General features: G+C 34.7%; 2 protein-coding genes across 2 annotated transcripts in view; one reads left to right on the plus strand and one right to left on the minus strand.

The window, feature by feature from the left end:
* DOCK2 (dedicator of cytokinesis 2) overlaps nucleotides 1-26,065 on the minus strand; it is a 316,322-nt gene that overhangs the window by 161,201 nt on the left and 129,056 nt on the right. The window lies entirely within an intron of this gene.
* Nucleotides 14,914-26,065, plus strand: part of INSYN2B (inhibitory synaptic factor family member 2B) — a 28,009-nt gene continuing 16,857 nt past the window's right edge. The window contains exons 1-2 of the mRNA XM_026696344.2: nucleotides 14,914-16,350; nucleotides 21,633-21,707. Coding sequence (XP_026552129.2) covers nucleotides 15,011-16,350; nucleotides 21,633-21,707 — 1,415 coding nt within the window. The 5' untranslated portion in view covers nucleotides 14,914-15,010. The remainder of the gene's footprint in view (nucleotides 16,351-21,632; nucleotides 21,708-26,065) is intronic.

Raw genomic sequence — 26,065 nt, forward strand, 5'->3', positions numbered from 1 at the left:
TCACGACTTTTTTAAAAAGCACTTTGAGAAGTCCTTGGTGGTCTCTGAGCTTGCTTGTTTTCTTGCAGACGTTTCATTACCCAAACTAGATAACATCATCAGCACTAGTGGGCACTTTCTATGTGTTTTTCATTTCCTTAACAATGAACATATATCTATTTTTTTCTGGATTTGTTATCATTGTTTTAAACAATGAAATACTATTTTTAAAGGAAAAAGAGGAACCATTTATTTAAAAATTCATCAATGGCTTCCAGTGGCAAAGATCACAGATTACACAATCTCTTTGCCATTTCTAATCACTCAGAAGAATGAATTTGGTAGAAGACTGCAGCTGGTTTCTTTTGCCTCTGGGCTATGCCTCACTTAAGGGACTGACAAAGTAATAATTGTGGTGGCTTGGAACTTTCATCATGATAGGCATTATCTGTAAATGAAGACTTGATTGTTTCATTTTTTGTAGATATTTACAAAAGTTGGAGATAACAGAATAGCTTCAAAATTTTGATTTGTGTTGGTTTGGAAAGAGTTCTCAAAATGAAAGGCCCTCTTTCCTTTTCCAGGTATAGAAGATGCCCTTAATTAACATTATTATTTCTTCCTTAATTTCATTATCCAACTTTGCTTATTATTGGCAAGAGAATTTAAGATAATCCTTTATTGCCATTTACCAAAAAGTTCCATTTTTTTCTCCCATGGATGATGTCTGGTCTTTCAAAAAGTCCATGATACTTTCATCTCTCTTACAAAGTAGAGCAAACAGGAAAGTAGTTTGCTTTAATAAGTGAGAGGAGAAGTTATCACAGAACCAATTAAAAGTCTATAAAACATAATTGTAGTGTCTTAGAACTTTCACTAGGATAGATGCTATCTATAAATAAATAAAGACTTGATTGTTTTCAGTTCCGTAGATACTTGCAAAAGAGAAAAGTAGTGATTTGTTTCCTGAAACCTTGGTTTGCTCTTACATATGATTCATAAAACTAGTTTCAAATTTTAATTCAGATTCAGTATGTAAAGGCATTCAAATCAATGTCAATATATTACAATATAATAATAATAATATACAATATAATAATAATAATAATAATAATAATAATAATAATAATAATAATAAAGGTAATCTGCTTATTTTGACTTTTTTAAATTAAAAAAACCTTCCTAAATGAAACCATTCATTCAGCATTTCAGAGAACCTGTTGCTTCATACATTGATGAAATGAATAGAATTGCTCTAAATTTAAATACTTTTACAAGCCCCAAATTACATAAAGCCTGCTGGGCTTCACAATGGGAAATATAAAAATAATGCAGAAATATATTCCAGACAATTCATTCCAAGGATATAGTGGAACTCTCTAGATACCTATATTTTTAACATTCTGATCAGAGGTATGAAATCTGTGCAAAGTTTAACATGCCCTTCACAGTCCAACCCTGAAATAAGCTCCAAGAATGCCATTATCTTTATGTCCTCTTTGTGACCTATTTTACTCTAAGTATATCATAGGTTAAATTCATGATATATAGCCGCCATTACATTTTTCATTCTTCATACAAACTAAACCCTCATGTAGGAGGGGATAGCAGGGAGTTAAAATAATCCTAATTGACACCAATAAATTCCCCTTTAAATGCATATACAAGAGGGTGAATCTTTTGAAAAGAGGGGCCCAAAGAGAAAAAAATAATCTTCCTCTCTTATGCATCATGGTCTCAATACAAATTGAGCACTTACACAAGACCATCTGAATATTACATATTCAGCAGATCCTAGTTTGCTATGATGGGGGGAAAAGGATATTAAACTAAATAGGTCTTTGGTCTAATTTATCTTGTCTCTTATGAGTAGCCTCTCCTAAATAGAAGATGGAGGAAGGGTTCGGCTACAATCTATAAAACCTCAGAAGTGACATTTTTATGGGTTATTTCTCACTCGATGCCTCTGGTTCTATAATAAAAAAAGTTTCTGTACCATCATCAGCCTAAAGGTTTACTGCTGAGTGGAAAAATATTGACAATCCTGGGAGCATTTGAATCTCTATATGCACTTTTGCAAAATGCAACTCAGGTTGGCTAATCGGCTAGTTAGAGGAAAGAGCTCTCAGTATTTTAGAAAGTATACCCACCCAATTAATAAATCCACAGTACATAATTCAACAATGACAGCTGTGGGATAACAAAATGTACCCACAAAGTCTGCCATGGACATGATTGACAGAGCTGCCAGTTTTCTCCAAGTTCATATTTTAATATATTTCAAACCTAAAGCCTTTTTTTTAAAATGGCAGCAGGCTGATTGTTTTCCACAAGAAAAGCAAATATATAATGATTACTAAATTTAAGAACAAGTATTCTGACAATTAAAGAATTTAATACTAGTCACATAAATGTCACTCCTATCATTAGACAGATCCATATGCCTAAATTAAATATTGTTATTCCATATAAATTATAAGATTATACCTTATGAGCTGTGGTGGCACAGTGGTTAGAATGCAGTATTGCAGTTTAATCCTTCCAGATTCTTAGATTTTGACCAGCTCAAGGTTGACTCAGCTTTCCATCTTTCCAAGGTTGGTAAAATGAGGACCCGATTGTCGGGGACAATATACTGACTACAAAACTCTTAGAGAGGATTGTAAAGCACTATGAAGCAATATTTAAGTCTAAATGCTATTGTTATTGCTATTATATCAGTAATAGCGGCAACTATTCTAATACTTGTAGTTTCAGGAATTCTAAAAATAATGATTGATGCAATACCCAATGAAGTTCCTTCTACATGTGCTGGTAGTATGCCTCCAAAAGTCTAGCCAGTACCTGATGGTATCAAATTGGAAAACATTATATTGTTTTGCCATTAGAAACCAAAAACTAAGAGGCAGTTCATGAGTCAAAATCAAATGTATCGTTCCACTCTATGAATAGATCAATGTTGCATATCCATTGGTGGAATAAGGAACTGAATTATTTCTGTTTGCCTTTCAGTTCCTGCTAACAAAAGATCTCTCTGTGATTTCTGCAGGTTTCTGGAATGGAATCTGGAGGTATATAGTCAGCTGTGGAATAAAGAAGAATTCACTGAACAATCCATTCACACAATATTGCATTTATTTTTCTGTAGTGGCGGATTTTTAATACCATTAAAAGATAAGAACAGAATGACAGATTAATATTTACTATATTGACTATATTCTCTCCTGCAGAGTTGAGTAGAGTGTTTTCCAGCTAAAACTTTAAAAGAAGAAAAACAGGTCTTGTATTTCTTTGTGCCTTCATAGCTTATCACAACCCTATTATGGAAAGTATCTATGTGTTGCATCTACTTAAAAGATGGATAGCGGGGGAAAAAATGTATGTTGTTTTCAATTCATGATCCACACCCACTCTCTTATTCTTCTGTGAGAACCTGAAGTCCTGGCTCTGCTTGGTGGCCTTTGGAGCCAATGGAAGCATTCCATGCTGGAGGTGGCCGCTGGATTGATGGCAGACTCTACCTTTACTCACCCTTACGCTTTGTTCTCTACCCACCCATCTTTTTAGTTATCATATTGTAATTCTTTTATTGTTGATTTTGTGGTTTTAGTGTTTTACTTCTGTTTCCACTCCTTTCATTTTTTTCCTTTTTATTACTATAAGCCAGCTAGAGTAGCCCCACAGTGAGATAAGCAGAAAATAATTTAACAAATAATTAGGCTAGATAAAGCATTTGGAAATTTGGAACTGATTGAGGCAGATTGTTAAGAAATTCGTGGCACACCTTTCAAAGGACTGACCCATATTGTGCATTCCTGAATGAATGCTCACTTGCTTTTTATATGCTCTGGATCAAAATAACAGAGTTGGAAGGAGAACTTCTAGTCCAATCCCCTGCTCAAGCAGGGGACCCTATACTATTTCAGACATGTGGTTGTCCAATCTCTCCTTAAAAATATCCAGTGTTGGAGTACCCACAATATCTGGAGGCAACTCGCTCCACTGACTAATTGTTCTAAATGTCAGGAAATTTCTCCTTAGTTTTAGGTTAGTTCACTCCTTGATTCGCTTCCATCCATTGCTTCTTGTCCTGTCTTTAGATCAGTCCTGAACAAGTATTACTGATACTCTCCAGTACTTTTGCTTAATCTTAAAATAATGAATGTGACCTTCCTGCTTTACTACAATATTTACTGAAAATAATATGTTTCATTAATTAGAAATTTGTGAATTTTTTGTTAGAGAGCAGCCATCCGAGTTGGGAGGAGGACTAAAGTAGGGAATTAGCCTGGACTCAATACATTAACACAAGGGAGCAAGGCCTGACAGGTCCTCCTATCCCTCGTGCCTTGAATCTTATCAGTCATTTCCAGATGACAGCTGAGAATCTGAGGAGATTGTAGGGTTATTATAGGGTCTATTATAGGCAGAGAACAATAAAATAGCTATTTTGAACTCTACATATGTGGTTCTGGCTTGATAGTTTGATATTAATTAAACTGTGTTTTCTGATCAATGTTTATATTGGAAATTGTGTACCAGCACTCATACTGTTTTGATGGAGTTCTTGATTCAAATGTTTAAAAATACTTGTACCATTTTGTCTTTTATAGTATCTTTAAAAAAAAAAAATCTATGGAAGGGAGCTTTTAAAATGTGTACTTGGACAAATTGAGAAATGCCCAGCTGAGAGAAAAGCATTTATATATTTATCCTTAAATATGCATTAAATATAAATGATCATGTTCACTCTTTTAAAAAAAGAAACATAGTTTAATGCAAAAATTAAATGATTCCTTGTAACTAGGCCAGAAATATACATTTAATTAATTTAATTAATTTATCCCTAGTCAAATAGCTGATTGGCTACTTTGAATACTATTTCACTGCCTGATATTTGTTTTATACGGCTAAAACCTAATTCAAGTGCTGCTTGTCATGCCTACAAGGTTAATTTATATATAAAGGATGGTAGTTATTAGGAAAAAGATAATGGGGAGAGAGATCAGTATAGCTCATATCAAGGGCTATGAAACAGTTTTCATGATTCAGAGGATATCCTTCTATCATCTCCAAAGAAAAAATACTTGCAGGCTTCTTCATCTTATAAAGATCCTGTCCCAGATAGACTACATTAAGTTCTTTTGAAAACTGATATCCAAAGATGGCATGGATAATTAAAAAAAACAAAAAACTACAGTACAGGGAATGACTGGGAGAGAGTAAAATTTCCAGAAGAAAAAGAGAGGAGTTCTAACTTCACTGTATGGAACAGCGCTCAGTTGTTAAAAGATGTGGTCTCAGATGCACACTAGCCAGTTTCTGAGGCATCAAGAAGGTCTTCCAGCACCATTGGTCTTGTGTGCTGCTGAATCTTTCTTTTCAAAGATCACATAAGCACACGCTGAAACCTCTGCAGCTGCAGTCCAGAATCCATAGCAGAAAATAGTCTCCTGGGTCCTCTCTGCAGCTTGAAGTAGGTTATGTTGTGTCCTAAGACATTCCCATTCCCACAGTTCACTTGGGAGTTAATTATCTCCGACAGTTCAGAAGCAGCCAACAGATATTAGAGCACAGGAGTATGGGCCAGCATATATGCTTTATTGTTCTGCTGTTAGGAAGGGTTTTTTTTATGGGGTGGGGTTGACTGGGGATGATACCCTGTATCATCCATTGTGATCCATAGTGGGCAAACATGGGGCAATGTGATGGACATAATGGGAATGTCTTAGGACACAGCATAACCTACTTCAAGCTGCAGAGAGGACCCAAGAGACTATTTTCTGCTATGGATTCTGCTATCCTGTACCAAATTCATAAGACTGTCATAACACTTAAGGAAAAAAAGGGGGGAAAAAACTCTATTTCCCTTACCTTGTATTCATCTGAACTAAAGCTGTTGAGGCACAAGAAAAGTTGAGAACAGCAAAAACAAACAACAAAACCCCTCTTGAAACAGCTCCTCTGGCTATAGGAAGGTTTATTGCTTTGCAAGTTACTACTAAAGCATGTACTTGTTATCTGAAAACATAACATGGTTCTAAGGGCTTTTCTACCCTCAGTGAATCATTTTTAGGGACCAGCTTAAAATATAGGAATAGATATAAGATTGTGAAAGAAAATTGGGGTGCTAAATTATATTTATCCTTGTTGTTAGAAAACTTTTAACTGTGAAATGGTTTCTTTTAGAGAGGAAATTTGAAGAACATCAAATATTGATAATTGCAATTCAAATTCTATTATTTAGCTCCAGAGTAAAATAGATTACTTGATTTAGCTGATAATCACTGAAGAGATCTTAAAGAAATTCCTGTCATCGAAGAAAAATATGTAACTTGTGTCTAAAAGCAGTTGCAAAAATGTCACCAAACTAGAAAGTGCTCGGTGCATCTTTATCTGCCAGTTTACTTGAAGGATACAGCAAGAGAAGAGAGAAAAGGAAAGAAAAATGAAGACTCGAAGCAAAGGGTTGGTTGACTTAAGGCAGAGACAACAGGACAATAATCCTGAAGAAGGAAATAAATAATGGTGAAGTCTAAATAAGCTTCACAACGCTCAAAGTCACAAAGGATTCTTATGAAGTAGGAAGACAAGGAAGTATTAAAATAGCTAAATTAAGAAGTTGATAATTCTACAAACTTGGCTGTGAAATCCCACTGGATGTTATTTATTCTTTCACTGCAGCATTGTGACTTGTGACAACACCAGAACGGCAGTAAAACTTTTTTTAAAAAAAAGAGTGTATCCGAGTGGAAAAATCCACCAATTCTTCAAAGGCAGACATGCATGAATCATTGCCAAAACCCCTGTACCAAGTGGGTTGCTTCTCCCTTCATGGTATCACATAATTCAACATTCTCAAAGTCAATTAATCATTCTTTTCCATTCCAGCCAAAAAACTATGTTATTAGGATGGGAATAAGCAAGGAGAACTTTGAGGCTGTGTTTTTAGTTCCTGACTGTTTTGAATCTAGTAGTTTTAGTATCACATTCAGTATCCAGAATATAACAAGCAGCAATACTTGCTGAATTTTAATTCACCAGGAGTGGAGGAAGGAAGTGATGGTATAAAGACAAATTATGTGAGGTACAGACATTCGTCCATATCATATTTACATCAAGATTTAGCTTTTGATTTGAAAATGAATGACAGAATTCATTTCAGTATTAAGGAGTTTATAAATAATAGGATAACTTTAATATCTAACTTGCTAACAGAGAAACTTCCACTATTTTAGGCACAAAAATGTCATCAAATACTCAGAAATTCAGAACAAAATTATTAAGGCTTAAATATTTGTTTTAGTAATAATGCTTTAATATACTTTATCTTAAAAAAACATCCTTTAAAATAAGAATTTCATTTATGTACTTGACTTAAACAATTGTCTGGTTGTCTTGCCTATTTATATGAACAATGACATTTGCTATTCCAGAATGTAAATCACAGAAAATCAATTTAGAAGTATATGTTATCAAGGAGAAGTGCCATTAAATTCTTAATAAAATATTTATCTAGGGAATAACTATTTAAGATTTTACCACTCTTAGAACAGCATAGTGGTCATGAAAAAGTATGAGTGTATGTTTGATTGAGGCAATATTTACTTCCCAACAAAATATCAGGTATGTGTTAACTTAACAAATTTATGAAAACAAATTAAATAGCTAACTACATTTTAGAAAGTTAATATAAATTTGTACAAAACTGCTCTCAAGTATATTGATTTGCCTAGCTGTTAAATTAGTAGTCTCAAATTTTACTTCAAAGCAACAATGAAAAATACTATTTCTTATAGTGTGGCAAATTTTGCTTCCTTAGATTTGCTTTGCTTACTTTTGGCAGATCTACTAGTTAATTTAAGGTTAGATTAAATCAGAGTTCTACAGTTGAAAAAAACCAAAGCAAATGATTGTGTGTTTTTATAGATTGGCTTATTGTAGAATAGAATCAACTGAGAATGTTAATTCTACTGAAACCATGAGGATTATTTATGAACCAGATGCTAAACCTCTGTAACTGCGGCAATGGAAGACATAGAGAGAGTGAAAAACCAAGAGATAAGTCTAGCAATAAGCTTCTAGAACAAGAATAGTGAACAGCTGGCACTCCCAACATTTTTTAAAATAATACCCAGCATCCCTCACCACGAGTCCTATTTCTTGGGTATTTTGGGAGTTGTAGTTAGCAACCTCTGGATTGCCATAGATAGCTTCTTTCTTGAAAAGACAAGAGCCATAATGTCATTATTTAATAATGTCTTCAGAAATGACTATTCTCAAATTTGGGGGTTTCCATAGTTCATGCCAGAGAATAACAACTGTCTCTGTGCACATTTGGCTGGAAAAGCAGTTAAATCACCATTATATGAAATTTGGACTTACATTAGTAGTATAATTTTATAAAATTCTATATTTAAATAGTTAATAATAATAATAACAACAACAACCACCACCACCTGCGGAGATATCAAACATCCAGATTTGCCTATCCCAGGTCCTTGGTAAGGACTTGATAGGTAGACAAAAATGCTGAGTGTGTGATGAATAAGATTAATATACTTTGTTGATACCTAAGAAGTGGCACCAACCTATATCAACCATCAGCGCCAGTAAATGATACTTGTGACACATTTTTAAATATTCAGTTGACTGAGTTTCATGTTTAATGAATAAATAGTATTAATAATAAAAATAAAAATGTAAAAGTGCAATAAAATACCAGTGTGGTTTAAAAAAAAGTCTTTTCAGAATTGCCACATATCTTCTACTTGGCTGGGGAAGTATCAATCAGACATATATCCACTCTTTGTATACTGCCACTATCTTGCTCCAGAAGTGGCAAAGTCTTAAGTACAATTTACAACCCACCATTGAAACTAGAATTTCTGTTGCTATGTAAGGAGATTGTTAAGTGAGACAAGCCCAATTTTACAGCCTTTTTACATATAATGGTGATCTGGAATTGAGTTGAATTCAGATGATTTCCTGAATACATCCCAGTAACTTTGTTGTGGTCCGCTGGTGGCCTGCAGAGCTGGCAGCAGAGTCAGACAGTGGGGAGGAACATGGGCCAGTCCAGGAGTCTGGGGAGGGCTCAGACAAGGGATCTGGATGGGGCCAGGGCCATCTGAGAATTATATGCTGACTCTGGAGGCTCCAGAATCTGACATCAGCGAGGCAGAGGAACAGGGGGAGCTTATTCCCAGTGCGCTCTTGTACAGTTAATTGGCAATTTAGTCCTTGGCAGCATTTCAAGGCTGATAAAGGTGGGTGCTTATCAGCCTTATCCCAAAAGACCATGGCAGACTTCTGTTGGACTATTCATAAACTGTTTGGGACTCATTACAGGCTGTGAATGCATATAATTCACAGCCATTGAAATAAAAAAAAAATGGTTTTGGGGAACAGCGTGGGATTGTTACTGTCTCAGGAAGCCTTGGGCCAGAACAAACTTTTTGAGCATAGTCCTGTTGTAGTTTGCTATTGCCTTTTTCTAGGAAGCTTTTTTCAAATTCCATGGATATTAGATCTGGATATTTTAAATTCACATGGCTTGACCGTATAAAAGTTTGATTTATATTCTTTCAATTGCCACTGGATCTATTGTGATTCCATCAGATAGGACCTGTTCTTAAAATCCTGTTGGTGGTCAGTATGATAAAATTCCGGAAGTGTGACATCCTTGCAGGAAATAAGAAGTTAACTAATTAACTTCTTTATAGTTCCTTTTTCCCTTTGCTTTGATTTCTGTACCTTTGTCATTATTTTTCTTTTCTTTTTCTTTTTCCTCTTTTTTCTTTCCAAATATTAGTTCATGTTAGTTTTTGTTCTGTATTAAAAATGGTAAAATAATAATAATTCAAAAGCTCCCAGGGTACCTGGAGCAATCCCTTGCATTGTTACATCAATCCATGTAAGACAATACATGCAGTGAAGGGTTGAATTGCCTGGATTGGCTGAACCGAACATTATTTTGGTGCTATAAACCTGACCTGTCACTTTTGAATAAAAGTTTTTTTTTTTTAATTAAAAATGATGTTCTGAAATGGGGCAATTTGGTGAATGTCCTTGACACATTCATCCCTGGGGGATTTCTCTTGTATTCTTTCATCTGAAAGAACATTGAGAAAGTTTAGATTCTTTTTCACTGTGACATATTTATGCCACTATGAAAAGCTTTCGATAGATGCAAATAAACAAGAACATTTTTCCCCCGGGGAAACAAACAAACCTGGAAAAGGTTGCTCATCCCAATTCATTGCACCAATCAGAGAAAAGGGCAAGAGGGAATGGGGATGATAAGGAAAATGAGGGTTCTTCAGTCAGGTTCAGTCCTTTCCTTGGCTCCCATCTCTATTGCTCTAATAGCGCAAAGGCAAACATTTTTCTATCTGGCTAAAAAAAAGCTCTGCATGGATATTTCCATGTAGGTCATTAGGAACCAAACTTGATTAGAAAACAACTTTACTTTTCCCAGAAGTTAGCACAAATTCAGCCTTAATTGATTACAGTGAAAGCCTATGACTCAGAAGCAAATCCTATCTCACTCTTTTGACCAGAATTTGCCTATAGGATTGCAGTTTAAGAGACTGCACCATAACCCAATGATTAATAGAACACTTCTGCGAAGCAAAGCTTCTAATAGCAATGCTAAAACCTTGCTAACAGTCTTTGGGAAAGTATATATGAGGTAGATTTGTATGACATGCTAAACCAAACCAAAACAAGTCATATTTGGGTTTAGTATTTGAGAATGAAGCCATTCACAGCTGAGCTCTGGAGTGAAGGGAAACAATTAGCTGTGTACACAGTAGAAGCATCCTTGCTGTAAAATATTTTCCAAGTAAAAATATCCAGCTGTGACTTTATAATTCTAATACAGCTACTGTGGCTCACAGTTTTAAAGATTTTCTTCACACATCTACGATTCTCCAGAAGGAGCAGCTATATTCTGAAGAAATTGGGCGAGGTTGTCAAGTAGATGTTTCTAAAGAAGACAGTCTATCAAAGTTGCAACATATAGGTTTGCTGAGTGAACTGATGGCTATCTACATAGTGGCTATATCCACTATGTCAAGTAAATCTAATGCAGTAAATGTCAGGAAGATGACATCAATAAAATGTGCAATCTTTCTGTGGCAGGTCAATAAGGACATGTCATGTTGTGGGAAATAAAATTGGTCCTCTCCTTGACAGCATTTAGATGGGCAGTAGACCCTAGTAGAGTCCAAAATAATATGCTTTTATCAATAATGCTTTTATCAATAAATGAGATGATATCTCCAGTGAAGCATGCCTGTGGAAATGACTTGGGAAAATGCTAAGCATCATGCCAAATGTTCAGGAGGACACAGCTGCTTTAAGACTCTGAAGTTAGACATTGAACTGCTGGCAATGGCATTTGAATGTTTTGCACAGCCCTCTTTCTGACCCTTTCTCATTATTGCCTTACAAATGCCTTAAGCTCATTTCCTGCAAGTTAGTGAAATTAGACAGATGACCATATGGTCACAAGTAGCTTCAAGATGCCGGTTGGCTATACCCATGCTGTATGTTAAATGTATACATTACCTAGCAAATGCATATTTTTAATGTAGAGAAAGAAGAGAGAAGTTGATATTGATCAGAAAGAATGACAGGACTAAAATCATCAATTGGTAGGTTCTATGTGTATAATTTTTCACTACTTCTATTACATACTACAAATTTCATACATACTAGATTTTTTATCTTGGCTCACATTGACCTACTATGATATGTATTATGGAGACAATGGAGAAATATTATATCTCAAACAGCAGTCATATGTGTGTGCTCAGATACAGAGGATGAGGCAATATTGAGTGCATTGTTCATTGCACTACCCATAGTATCTGGCACTCACAAATCTGATTATCATAAATTTTGGCATACAAATCAGACAATTTTAGCATATATGCTAAATTTTGGAATATTAATCATGCCAATAACATAATCAGGGAAGATTTGTAAACAGTGGTATTTCATTAAAGCCCATATTTTAGTTTATATCATTACCTGTTTATGAACACATATTTAAAAAGAAAACTTTTATAAATATTAGCAAAGATAATGCAATCAATACAAAAAAGGATAAAATACATAGGTTTTCTGAAACAACATTGTGAACTGATATATTTGCACATTGCATGATCAAACTGCGTAGTTTGACAGTATAAAATATTTTGAAGCATAAAATATTAAAAGATTTTGTCTTAATCTTGGGTATGCTTTTTGAAGTTAGCAGTGCTATGCCCTCAATTAACTGCTGAAGAGTAAAACTGTTTTTGTCTCTAAGGTGTTATTGCATTAGTTTATATTAATTTGGACAATCCAGGCAGTCAAAAGCTATTATATTCATATTTAATGTCAAATTGAAAAATATCCAATCAGGAGCACACCGACATATGCACATGAAGCATGAGAGATGCTGACTAATTGATGTAAAAACGCAATCACAAAATGTACATGATAAATTTTGCCTGTCTAGCTTTAATGAATCAATATGGTTTGTTTGTGCCCAATCAAGCAGAAGTTTTGCGAACACAAACATCTTTGTTTTACATTAAAAAGTATGGAATTAAATTGGTACACAAATTACAGAAAAGGCAAGGTTATCACTTCTTTTATAGGTATTATTGCTTTTAAATAAGCTACAATCTGAAATTATTAGAACTAAGAAATCAAGATCATTTCATTGCTCTCATCAATACTTCAATGATTCAATATCCAGCGTACATATTTATACAGAGAGACTTTGTTTTTAAAATTTGGAAAAGAAAAGGAAGGGAAAAAGTACTGAATAACATACATGAAAATTCAGAACATTTCAAATATGATAAGAGAAATAGTCTCAGACAAGAAAGATATGATATTTACATGTTCATTTTTAATTTACAGAGCACAATTTTTTTTAACTTGCTTTCTCCTTCACTTCCTTCTTCCCTGTACCTTCCTTTAGTTCCTTCCTGGCCAAATGAGGGAATTGAGCAAAAGTTTGAAGGTCTCATCTATAAAGCTGTAACATCAAGATTGCAGTTCATCTACTGATAAGACCTTCCTGGTGTTAAACGTGGACTTTTGCACAAAACAGACCCAGAAATGGCTCATAATTGGTCCTAGGAAGATTTAGCAAAGTGATCTTGCTTTGAATGTATTTCAATAATTTTATTTATTTTATTTTTTAGCATATGAAACATGTTAGCCAGGAATCACCAAGGTGGCTGTCTGCCTCTGTGAAAGGAATTTTTTCGGGTGGTGTTATCTTTACCCGGGATGCCTGAATGCTGGTAGGCAATCTGGGGAGGTTCCTTTCTTGCCCCTATGCAGTTTATTCACTCACGGGAATCAAGCCACCAACCTCCATGGTGCACAGCCCAGCAACTTACCACATGAATCACCATGTCCCCCCCCATTTCAACAAGATTGGGGTGGGACAGGTCATGTCACTGAAAGCAATGTTCTCTAGCATCTCCCATAGACCATGCCAACATTTTCTTAGATACCTTCATGTTTCATGACCAAACGTTGTAATTTTATTTTGTTTGGGGGGAAGAGGGATGTAGAGAAAGAAGAAGACAGAAGTGTGCATGTTTCTCAAGGAGTAATAATTATTTTCCTATTTTACTTCTAAAACACTTTAATTTTACTAGGAAACTTTGATACTACGCTGCACAGGCATTTTGTTAGCATGGATGTTTCAGGATTTTCATATCCTAAAGAAAAAAAAAAGTAGACTGAAGAAAAATGAGATTTATTTATTTTCTTACAAGACAATTTTCAACTGAGTTCAGGTTAGGATCTCAACTTTTGCTATATACCCTAAAAATGAAAAGAATTTTCACATTTTATTAGGAAATCATCTGTTTTGAGAAAAGAAGGAAAAATAGAGTAAAAGAGATGAAAAAATAGAAGTTGTTCTAGGCTAAATAGAGAGGTGACATGGACATTACATAATTAAACTAATTCCATAACTATCTAGGCAGTAATTTACTTACTATCACATATGCACTTAAGAATAAAAAGCCAAGTGGATGTAGAATATTAGAAAAACTAAAACTATTTAATAGAGAATATGGATTCCAAGAACAACTGCATACTTTTACTTATGTAGATAAGAAACAATTTCTTTCTTCTTCTCACTTGTTGCTGTATTTTCTATAGTTAGAGTATCTGGTGAATTGTGAAAAGTAAAGGATAAACTAAATGAATAGACTATTTATTATTAAAAGACTGTCATTTTCCTTTTCCTTAGAAAGCAATAACAATTTAATCCCTTAATCTGATTCCAGATATTCAATGAAAATTCAGCACAGGAGACATAGGAAAAGAATGGGATGTTATTTTTAATTACTGTACATTAAAAACATATATTCTTTATATGACTCTCCAGTAGTGACTATTTTTTCTTCTTTTTCTTCCAGACCATATGTGTACATTTCACCATAAAAACCGATCTTCAATGACCAAAAATATTTTGTTTGGATCTTAACTATTCAGACCTACTTAACCTAATATCTGCATAAATCAAATCAAGGAACCTACAGTACTTCAATACTTTTCTTCCAGTTTATCCTGTTGGATGCTTTGTTTTTGTGTGGGTTCAACTCACTGGCTTCCGTGCAGATATTTAGGAATAAGTTCATTTGTAAAAGTCAGAAGATGGGACAGAAAGGGGAAACAAACTTAAAAGAAAAAAAATGGTTTACTATTGATGGATCTATTTTTCTCACAAATCTATGCATCAGGGAGGGAAGTACCACAAACTGTTTTTATGCTTGTTGTTTACATTCTATGCAAATGCAATTAAGGAGGTATCAGATATATATGTTTACTATTTAAGTGATAAATAATATTCTAAAAGAATAATAAAAAAGAAGTGGAGAAATAGCTAATTAAAACATTCACAATTAAGATCAAATCACGCAAAAAAATATTATTCACTCAATAACAATACATCTATTTTGACTGGGTGGCTTCAGGCCCAGTGTTGTTCAAATGACCAAATGAAATGGGTCGCAAAGAAACCTATTATCTGCACATGTTGAATTGCGACTCAATGGCTCAGCAAGGTATCAAAGTGAGGCCTGTCCTGCTGAAAAGGAACAGCCTGGATTCAGTTGATTTTAGAAGACATCCACATCATCGCAGGAGCAAATCACAACAAGTCCGATTTAAAGAGGATGGAGAAGATAATCCAACAGTTGTAGAATCAGAGTTGGAGGCAGGAGATACCCAAGATCCATGTGTACTGGATAAAATACAAACCTCCCAAGCCCATAACTTAGTAAACGATTCCCTCTGTTTGCCGCCATCTTGCAAAGGATTACAAAATATTGCCATACAGACTTCTCCAAGCCTCAGGAAGCATTTTCCAGTGTTTAAAAAGAAAAGAATTACAACAAGCAAGTCTCTAACAGAAATGCCAAAAGAGTCTGAATATGCTTTTCAAGTCAATGGCAATCTTTCTCAACAGGACATTATCTCGTCTAGTCTCACTTACTTGAGTATCGCTCAGCATTTAAATGATGGGCCAAAAGCAACAGCAAATACTTTATTCCGAAGGGTACCTAAAGCACAAAGCAATGGCCCTGTCCATTTGTGTTCTGATCAACTTGCAATATTAGAAACAGCCACTGTTTCTACCCAGGTCCCTGAATATGCACACCTGGGTTCTGCACTAGACAATTTTTCCATTTATCCAGACACACAAGAGGACTTAAGGAGCTCCACTGATCCTTCTCCCACTAAGAGGGAATCTGAGGAAATCTGTTCTGTGCTAGTGGAGTCTGAAAATCTGACTTGTGTAAGTCAGAACTGTAATGATGCTCAAATGGGTCAGAATTTGTGTGAAGAGAAATGCTACACTGAGCTGCCATCTAAGAATGACATTAACGCTAAGGAAAACTTTCTCCCATTGTCTCAGTTTCACCACAATCCTTTACCCTGCTCTCTCCCAGAGCCTCAGCAGTCAGTACAACTGCAAGTAGACACTGGCCCTAAAATACAGATGAATGACAACCAAACAACATTATTCACTATCAACAGTATGTCACCTCTTATTCCCTCTTGTCAATCTGTAACAGAAAACATTTCCACTAATACCGAAGTGCCACAGTACAACTGCTTAGAAGACTTTCACATAAATGCCTATCTTTCAGCGGCTGAAACAAAATCGGAAAAGAAAGAGATTAAAGAAATTAATCAAATTCATTTGGCACACAGTGAACTCTGTGCCCTACAAGGCAGACTTCAGTCTGTGGAGGAATCTTTGCTGTCAAACCAGGAGAAGATTAAAGTCCTCTTGAATGTAATTCAAGACATGGAAAAGGCCAGAGCCCTCAATGAAGGGTATGTTGTGTTCTTATATTTACAATTACTTTACTCAAACTATCTATAAAGGACATTATTTACTTTACATTTGACTCTTGATGTATATTCTTAGGAAAACAGTTGGTTAGCAAAACCTCATTTTCTATGCTTTTTCTACACTGCTTTTTCTTCATTGCAAATTCAGTCAGCTGCTTTTTCAGCATGAATTTTATGGAACATTTTGGGTAAGGATTATCAGCATTAAAGTAAAGTTGAGATGCTAAAGTTTTGCTAATCTAAGAAGGTTTCATTCTCCTGGGCTTTTCCTTGTGATTCAGATCGTGTTAAATTATATATGGGACTAACACAAACCTGATTTGTTGGCAAAAACATATTAAAAATCCTGAAATTGACCACCTGCCCCCCCCCCCCGTTATTTTTTTAAAAAATGTTTCCTCAGCTATTAAATCCTGGTAAAAGGAGAGGAGCATTTTCAAAATCATGATGTAAATTTAATAGTAGTGTAGATCTGAATCAGGCCTCCTCTTTAGACAACCACACATATAACCATGTATCTCTCTCTCTCTCTCTCTCTCTCTCTCTCTCTATCTATCTATCTATCTATCTATATATATATTTGTGCATGTGTGGATATCAATCTGTATCTAAGAATTTAAATTAGAAGTAATGTTTTATATATAAACATTGCCTTTCTGCCTTATATTCATTTTACTGGATTTACATGGTGAAAGATATGCAAAATATTAAATTCTACTGGCTGTAAGTACTGACAACTTCAAGTAGGGCACTGTTATGCTAGGACTTAGAATTCCTCTGAAACTTTTTTCCTTACAAAAAGGAAAATTATCCTTTGATTACTGTCCACTTACTAAGCTACAGAGAAAAAGAATATATTTTATACCACTTTTTATGAAAAAGTAACCAGATTCGGTTAGGGGTCTTGGTCCTTTTATGTACCACATAAAAGCACCAAGACTCCTAACCAAATCTAGTTACTTTTGAAGTTAGCATATCCTTATTACAAGATGTAAATATGTTTTCACACATAATATTATTTGCTGCTATCTTAGGAAATCCCTATTGATTCTAAAATCAAGAATTATGGGATTAAATATGAGGGTGCTGCAAAGATTAAATTGGTTTACTTTTCTTAAGGATGCATACTGATGGACCAGTAATACCTATCTCTTTAAAGAAACCAGATTTAAAGACACCAGATTTTTAATGATAAAACTTACTTTGAAACAGAAATTCCAGAAAGCAAGCTACTCAAATGATCACCTTAAATGAATGGAACTCATATTACCAATTTTTAAAGTTTTTTTTTCAAAGAACCTCTCAAAATTTGGAGAGCATTGATAGCTGCACAAAAATATGGAAGAGAAACTTTTTAAAATAACTGAATGATTTATCACATACCCCAAAATTTAATGATATGTTGTATCAAATAAAATATACCAAATAAGAAGAGTAAAAATTAAAAAAACAACAACGTATGAATGAAATCACATAAAAGAGAAAAGGTGTAAAACTAAAAATGAAAATGGTTTACTTCTCAAACTCAGGAGTGAACAAATGATTTACATGATTTACATCTCAAACTCAGGAGTGAACAAATCTGAGTCATTTCATAGCAGTAACTCTTCAACAGGCCTAACTTGCCAAAATATGATACTCTGCTTGGCCAAGGCAACAGTCTGTCCAGACAGAGCAAGAGCCATGTTTAACAGAATGAGTTTAATTCACTGTAGGGAAACATTACAGAAATTCCCTAATTATTGTGAATGTCATGGTACCACTAATTTTCAGATTGCTCCTATTATAATAAACTACTTCATGCTCATTGGGTGTCATGCTACCGCAATTAACATATTTGTTCCACTCAGCACTCAACATTTACTCTAACCCCTTCATTATAGGGACATTTAAAAAAAACCCATGACCTACATATTCAGCAAGAAGCAAAATTGGTTCCATTTTTGTACCTTCCTAATCAATCAGCAATTTGTATTTCCTACAAATATGTTTTTTCTAATCTTTAATAAAGTTGAAATGTTTTCAATTTTTAAAACCACTGGAAAATTTACCATTATTAAGCAACCTATATTTTGCATTTGTGCAGTTCTTACCTAGAATATACTCCAAGTCTAACTTAATATTATTCATCCCAATATATTTGGCTATAGGTCCCCTTTCATAATGTGAATTTCTCTGAATTCATCTCATTTAGATAATCTATATTTTGATGCACATGAGGTACAATGTGTGGAAGCATGATATTTGCTCTGAATGTTAAAAATACTGCCAAAGCAATTACAACCTGAAATGCATAAACAATATCAGTTCCAATTTCTGTATCTATCAGAGGAACTTAATAGCCATAAAATGATTCATTAGTGTGAAAAGCAAGGTTTACTGCCATTCTAATTGCATAAATTGCATAAGTTCAGGACCAGAGATGCTTCAATAGTCTTTAACAACTAGTGAAATTCCATAATAGCTCTAAAATGTGTTTGACAACTCCAGTCTTCACTGATGCACTCATAATGTTAACAGTTTTTAGATTCCTTAAGTAAAAACGATCCTTTGCAGAGGAAAAATACAACAACCATTCTTACATTATCATAAGCTTATGCTACTGTAATTAACATATTTATTTCACTCAGCTAGAAACAAGCCTAAACCACACAGGAAAATGAAATAGTTCAACAATGGTCCAAAGCCAACTTGGTCTCCTAGATAATATACTCATTCTTTAAGAATTAATGCTTTGTCCCTCGTGTATTCTTGGAACTCTCATCTGTTGTTTTATGAATAAAGGAAGCATTTATTTACTGAACTAGATTTTCCCTTAGTGCTGAATATGTGTATATGCATTTTTGTTTATCTGCATGAGCACAATAATTATAGAACAACACAAAGGGAAGAGCCAGTGACCCTCTCTTAGCCCTAGGAAACAGGCAGTGGCAAACTATTTCTGAAATCTTCCCCAGAAAAGTACACAAACTAGTTCAGCCAGTTGCCAGGAGTCAACACTGATTCAAAAGTATCTCTCTCTCTCTCTCTCTCTCTCTCTCACACACACACACACACACACACACACACAAACTTGGAGTTTCTTTTAACAATGTTATACCAGTGTAATCCAAAAGCATTACAAGAGGACCAGCAGAACTTGGCCAGTGTACAAAAAATGAAGCAGGATCAAATTTAGTTAGCACACAGACAGGAGTTCATTACGGAATCCTAGGACTTAAATTAGTCTGGGAAACCACACATTTTTGGAAAAACTCAGAAGGCAATGTCAGACAAGCTCTGCTTTGTCAAAAGGAAAATAACACATATATGTCCAGTCAAAATCAACACTTCAATGTCTCGAAAAATGTTATGGTAGCACAAAATAATTCTATTAGAAAAGGAATAAGATGAGTCCCTCAGAAAGCAGTCAGGAATTCATTTGAGGCTGAATAATCAGTCAAAAACTCCTGGTTAATTATTATTCTTCAGGCCAAGAATCCCACTAAAGTCTCACATGGAGGTCATTTCTTTGTAAAGAGGACTGAGTTACTGCCTTTCTCCCATGATGATGAGCCATGGTGGTGCAGTGGTTAGAATGCAGTACTGCAGGCTATTTCTGCTGACTGCTGGCTGACTGTGGTTTGGCAGTCGAGTCTCACCAGCTCAAGGTTGACTCATCCTTCCATCCTTTCAAGGTTGGTAAAATGGTGATCCAGGTTGTTGAGGGCAATATACTGACTATGTAAACTGCTTAGAAAGGTCTGTAAAGCAGAGGTTGTATTCAGCAGATTCTGACCAGTTCTGAAGAACCGGTAGTGGAAATTTTGAGTACTTTGGAGAACCAGCAAATACCACCTCTAACTGGAGATTTTACAGTATCCTTCCCCTACCACGCCCACCAAGGCATGCCCACAAAACCGGCAGTAAAATTTTTTGAATCCCACCACTGCTGTAAAGCACTGTGAAGTGGTATATAAGTCTAAGTGCTATTGCTATTGCTGTGATTCTTGATCTTGATGGATATATGCCAAGCTCAGCCTTGATTATTCCCTAAAATAATGTCTACTAGAACCGGATTGTAATAATATAGTCCATCAGCAGCAAATATATTACTAAAATATAAATATTTTATTTTTATTTTATGTGCCATCTTGGAAAAAAATAAGATGTTTATTCATATTCCAAAATAAAAATTGTATGAATTAGGAAGATTATAGTGCAGAAAATGATGTAGCAAATGCATAAACAGAAGAAACCTATGGATCTGTAGCATCCCCCTAAGTGTTTTTTGGAATTATCACTATTAATCTGTGCTTCATATAAATTTCAGAAGCTTATTTTTAGCTCGACATATATGCAGACATTCACAGTCACAATGTCTGCTGAGAGTTGTGCTAAACAAATACCATCAGAGAACCAGCCACTTCTCAAAGCAAAGCAGCCACTCTAAATCATTTGATGAGCATGAATGAATAATAAACAAATCAGTAAATAAATGTATTTATGCTTGAAGCATCTCAACTGTCCAAATGACAATTCCATAATATTAGCTACACTTTATTCTAGTTAGTACAGGTAGTCCTTGACTTACAACCACAACTGAGCCCAAAATTTCTGTTGCTAAGCAGGACAGTTGTCAAGTAAATTTTGCCCCATTTTACAACCTATCTTGCCACAGTGAATCACTGCAGTTGTTACGTTAGTAACACAGTTGTTAAAGTGAATAGCGCTTCCCTCATGGACTTTGCTTGTCAAAAGGTTGCAAAAGATGATCACATGACCTCAGGACACTGCAACCATCATAAATATGGGTCAGTTGCCAAGCCTTTAAATTTTGATCGCATGATCACAGGAATGCTGCAATTGTCATAAATGTGAAAAACAGGCATAAGTCACTTTTTTCAGTGCTGTTTTAACTTTGAACGGTCACTAAATGAAGTGTTGTAAGTGTTGTACTACAAAAAGATAATTGGCTAATGCCTAGCTCTTCCCCATCAGATGTATTTTAAGAGTAGGTTGAGACTTCTTCCATGCTAATGAAAATGACCATCTGAATCCACCACCCTGGCAAATGATAACAGATAACAGAAAGATATTCCCAATTAATTTTGTGAGCTTATTCCCATCAAAATTAGACTTGCAATTAACCTTTGCCAAACTAAAACCAAAATCCTTATAATAAATTTAATATTTATAGAAGAAAATGAGCATAGAATATCAAGGAAATAAATGTAGAGTTACTGATTTGATAAATAAATCATAGCAGCTATTGTTTATTGCAGACGGAACTTCTATCGCACTGGCCAAGATCTCAACAATTGCAGCACTTGCCAGAACACCGCATGTATCATTTACAGGTACCTCCTATCAATGGGTAATTGTATGTATCTGTTTCAAGATGTTCTATTATTAAGTATTCCATTCATGGGTATTGTGCCACAATCTTAAAGGGTGCAAATGATGCAAGCCGGTTGTGGCTGAAGGCAGTGATTAAGTGCCATTGATTTCACATAATTATAGTGTGGACAAAACTTAGGGGAGGGGGAAAAGAAATAGAAAAAAAACCCTTTTTATAAGACATTTTTTAAAAGGAGCTGCTGATTTAAAACATTTAGGGAAACCTTCAGACCTCATAAGAATAATATTTTTGAATTACAATTGCTAAAACAAAATAATACTGTGGAAAAGGTCAGTTCCATTAATGACTTATTTGACTCTTCTTTAGCAATTCGAGGATAGGGTTCACACAACTTATTAAAAACTGTGTTCCCTTAACTATGGGCTTGATAATAAAGGCACAGTTGGCAAAGTCATAACCAACCAACTTTCAGTTTGTTCTTGATATATGAATCTAGCCACTTAGTAATTTAAAGCTCTGTAAATTAAATCTCAGGTATCAAAGCCTCTGCTTTGCTCTATTTAGTATCAGAAAATACAAAGATGGAGGTTGTATGATTGGAATAGACAAAACCTTGTCTTTGCTGTTTTCCTTATCTTCATGTAAGACTAATTATGGTATCTAAAAATGTTGGATTTTGCAACCAAATTTAAACAAACCTTACTTGTATATTTTGTGATTATGGTGGTTCTTAAATAAATCAAATGAAAATTTCCAGAAAAAGATAATGTATATTAATTTCTGTATGGGAAGATTGGCAATTAACTAGCATCATGCCAATATTGAACAAATAAAAGAATCCACAAAATTGCTTTTTATCTCTCTGACAACAGTCAATTAGGGGAAGCTGAAGTTTAAGCATGGCCATTCTTCTAACAGAGTTTATAATTATAGAAATGTATACATAATAACCTTCTTCAAAAAAATAGGAAATATTGACTTCATATTAATTAATTCAGGATATCATCAAGCATATGATTGAGCAAATATTATTTTCCTGAAATTCCACAATTTGGCAATTCTCGACAAAGGCAGAGTTGGCTTAGTGAAGTAAAACCAATTGTGTCTTTCACAAAGTTTCGCACATTGTTAAGGAAATTAATGGAATAAAGGGCAGGTCTACTCATATATCGGTGGTTAAAATTAAAAAGAAAGTAATTACACAAATAAATTGATAGTGACTGGTTAGACACTATTGAAAAGAAGGCAGACTATGTGGAAATTTAAAGTAAAGCAAAGTAAACTCTAGACAAAAATTAACTGTATGATCAGTTTGAGGGCATATGATGCTACAAACACAGCAGATTTTTCATATCAGTTACATTAATTAAACTACCCTTCCACAATTAGACAGAACGAGAGTCCAGTCCAATAAATTTGGAGTGCATCAATGCACATTAAACTATTAAACAGATTTAGCATAATAAAAATTAAGGTGTCTTATAATACTATCTAGGGTTCCTTTTGATCTGTAGTCGCTGATTAAATTTAAAAGGTATTCTTTCATGTTTATTTAGGAGAGTTTAAGAGAGCCCATTGGCCAAAGTATCTTGGATGGTTTATAGGATTAAAGTCAATAAAAATCAAACTGATTTTTTTAAAACCATCCTGAAAAGGGGTATTAATCCCAAACTCTCCTAGTTATTCCTGTTCTTTGGGGCAGATGAGTTGCTGGGTATGGGAAATGATTAATTCTTCTTTAGAGAAAGGCTAGTTGCCTTGAAGGAAGCTTGTTAAAATCTAGTTTGTCCAAAGAGTGGTGATGTTGTTGTCATTTGTGACTGTTAGCTGTTGATGCATATCAAAGAGCCATCATTTTCCCTGAAATACCTTTTTGGAAAGATGCTACGTCATAAGCACAAGTGATAAACTTTAAGTATAGATAGTATTTCTAGGCTTAAAAAATGATAGCCACACAGGAGAAATGCTAGAGATGTAGTCAAACTTTTATTGTTCTTCTCCCAAATGTCCTTTCAATGATAAAAATGTACTATAAATTTAGAAGGACAAGCTGTAGCCCAGCTCCACCCCCTCTGCCTTGATATCAGTGGTGGGATTCAAATTTTTTTACTACCAGTCCTGTGGGCGTGGCTTGGTGAGAGTGGCAGGGATACTGTAAAATCTCCAGACAGAGGTGGCATTTGCTGGTTCTCCAAAATATTCAAAATTTCCGCTACCGGTTCTCCAGAACTGGTCAGAACCTGCTGAAATACCACCTCTGCTTGACATATATTCATAAGGAAGATATCAGTGTAATAGGATAAATTTATTTGAATTATTAGTGTGAAATTGTGAGATTAGGACTGTTGTCTCACATATTTAAGTAACAGCACATACAAGACTGAGCTCATCATTGTGCTGCAAGCCCCTCCCTTTTTGGGGCCCGAGTACAACTTTGGGATATAAAAAGGACAGGGACTCAAATAGTAACACCTTTACTTTCATCAATCTTGTTCTGTCTTTGCCCCCATGGGGATGCTCTGAGAACTAAGCTTTAAGTTCTCTCTCAAATTTAGCCATTCTACATGAGATGTTTCTTCACTTGGCTCTCAGATGGCCGTTTTTTAAAATGTACCACCATCCCAATAGAGAACATACTTTGCTTTGATATATAAATTAATACTTAAATTGCAATATAAAATGCATCTTAAGAATTAAAAATTCATTAAGAAAGCATGCATGTTGTGAAGCTGCTATAACTATTCTATGATTAAATTTTCTTCAATTACCTGATTCTGAAATTACTAATGCCATGTTGCTAATATGAATGCAGAAACAAACTACATGGACAAATAATTCACTGATCACCAAAAATCAGGTAATAGGTGAAAACCCTTTTTGATAGAAAAGTTCTGTACATTAGGAAAGAAAGAAGATCCATCACCTTGCATGTTGAACTCACTCTGGAATCCCACTTGAATTAATATATCCGACAAGAGTAACCGCTTGACAGTGGTTTCTGTGCCAGTTTATTTGAGAACATATACACACAAATGTATCTATGCAGTTTGTAGTGTGTTTCTGTTCTGAGTGCAAAAATATAATTGTTTAACCTAGCTGTGCACTGTATTTCAGATTCACTCTTTAGAACCAGTCATCCTTTTTCCAAAGCAACTGAACTGATTATTGCTACAATAAGGCAACAAGCATCACCCAATCCTCTATCTTTTCATGCTAATCTCAAATTTCCTTTAGAAAAAAAGGATCAATATAGAAATGAAATACATGGGAATAAGAATCTCAGGCAGATTAGGAAACTCCTAATTTTCTTTAGTTGTGCATACATAGATCTAAATGCTGAAAAAATTCATAAAATGCCAGATTAAATATTCCTCACATTTAGATACCCCATGTATCCACAGAAGAAATTCATAGTCATATAAATAGACAGAACATTACATTTACTAACCAAAATTCATGAAAACAGCTGAAAGGCAGATATAATTTACAATAAAAGAGTCCCTGAGTAGGAGTCTTAGTGTAATATCTAGCACAAGCACAACCATAAACTACCTGGCTATAAATTGGCAGAGGAACTTACAGAGTAGCATATTTGTATATAATATTTCATTCTTGGTTGTTCAGAAGTACTAATATAGATATGGTTTTCCTAATCAGGGTCAATATATTGTTATGATTATCTTTATAAAGATAATGGAGTGTTTAATTGCTGCTGAGTCACAAGGACAGCTTCTATTACTTTAAGAGATATTTTTGAATCTGCCTTTTACTACCCCTGAAGGAAGAATATTAAATTGGATGAGTTTCAATGTCCTGAGGTATCTGGGGGAAGCTGAGCTATTCAAGGTACTTTGCTGGCCTTGAATAACATGGTTGCCAGAGATGGTATTTAGTAGGTTCTGACCAGTTCTAGAGAACCAGTAGCAGAAATTTTGAGTAGTTCAGAGAACCAGAAAATACCAGCTCTGACTGGAGATTGTACAGTATGCCCACCAAGCCATGCACACAGAACCAGTAGTAAAAAAAATTGAATCCCACCACTGATGGTTGCCAATATTGTGGGTTAGAAACTAATGCTTGTGTGGTTAACATCTATCAGTTTTGGCTTTAATAGACCCTTTGCCTGCTCAGAACCCAGTTCTTTTTTAATCTCACATTTGCATTTCACATGGACGTAAAACTGTCAGTGAACACAGAAGTAACTAGGCTCTATTGAAGTAAAATCATCTTTAGTTACATAAGTTGCAAATGCTATTCTACATAAAAATTCACCCAAGGATTCAGTTTGAGGACAGATGTAAGTACTTTTAATAACAGCAACCGATACAATATGACTTCACAGAAATTAGTGATAGC

This window comes from Pseudonaja textilis, chromosome 2 (assembly GCF_049901715.1).
Source record: "Pseudonaja textilis isolate UNSWEBS1 chromosome 2, rPseTex1.2, whole genome shotgun sequence".
NCBI lineage: Eukaryota > Metazoa > Chordata > Lepidosauria > Squamata > Elapidae > Pseudonaja > Pseudonaja textilis.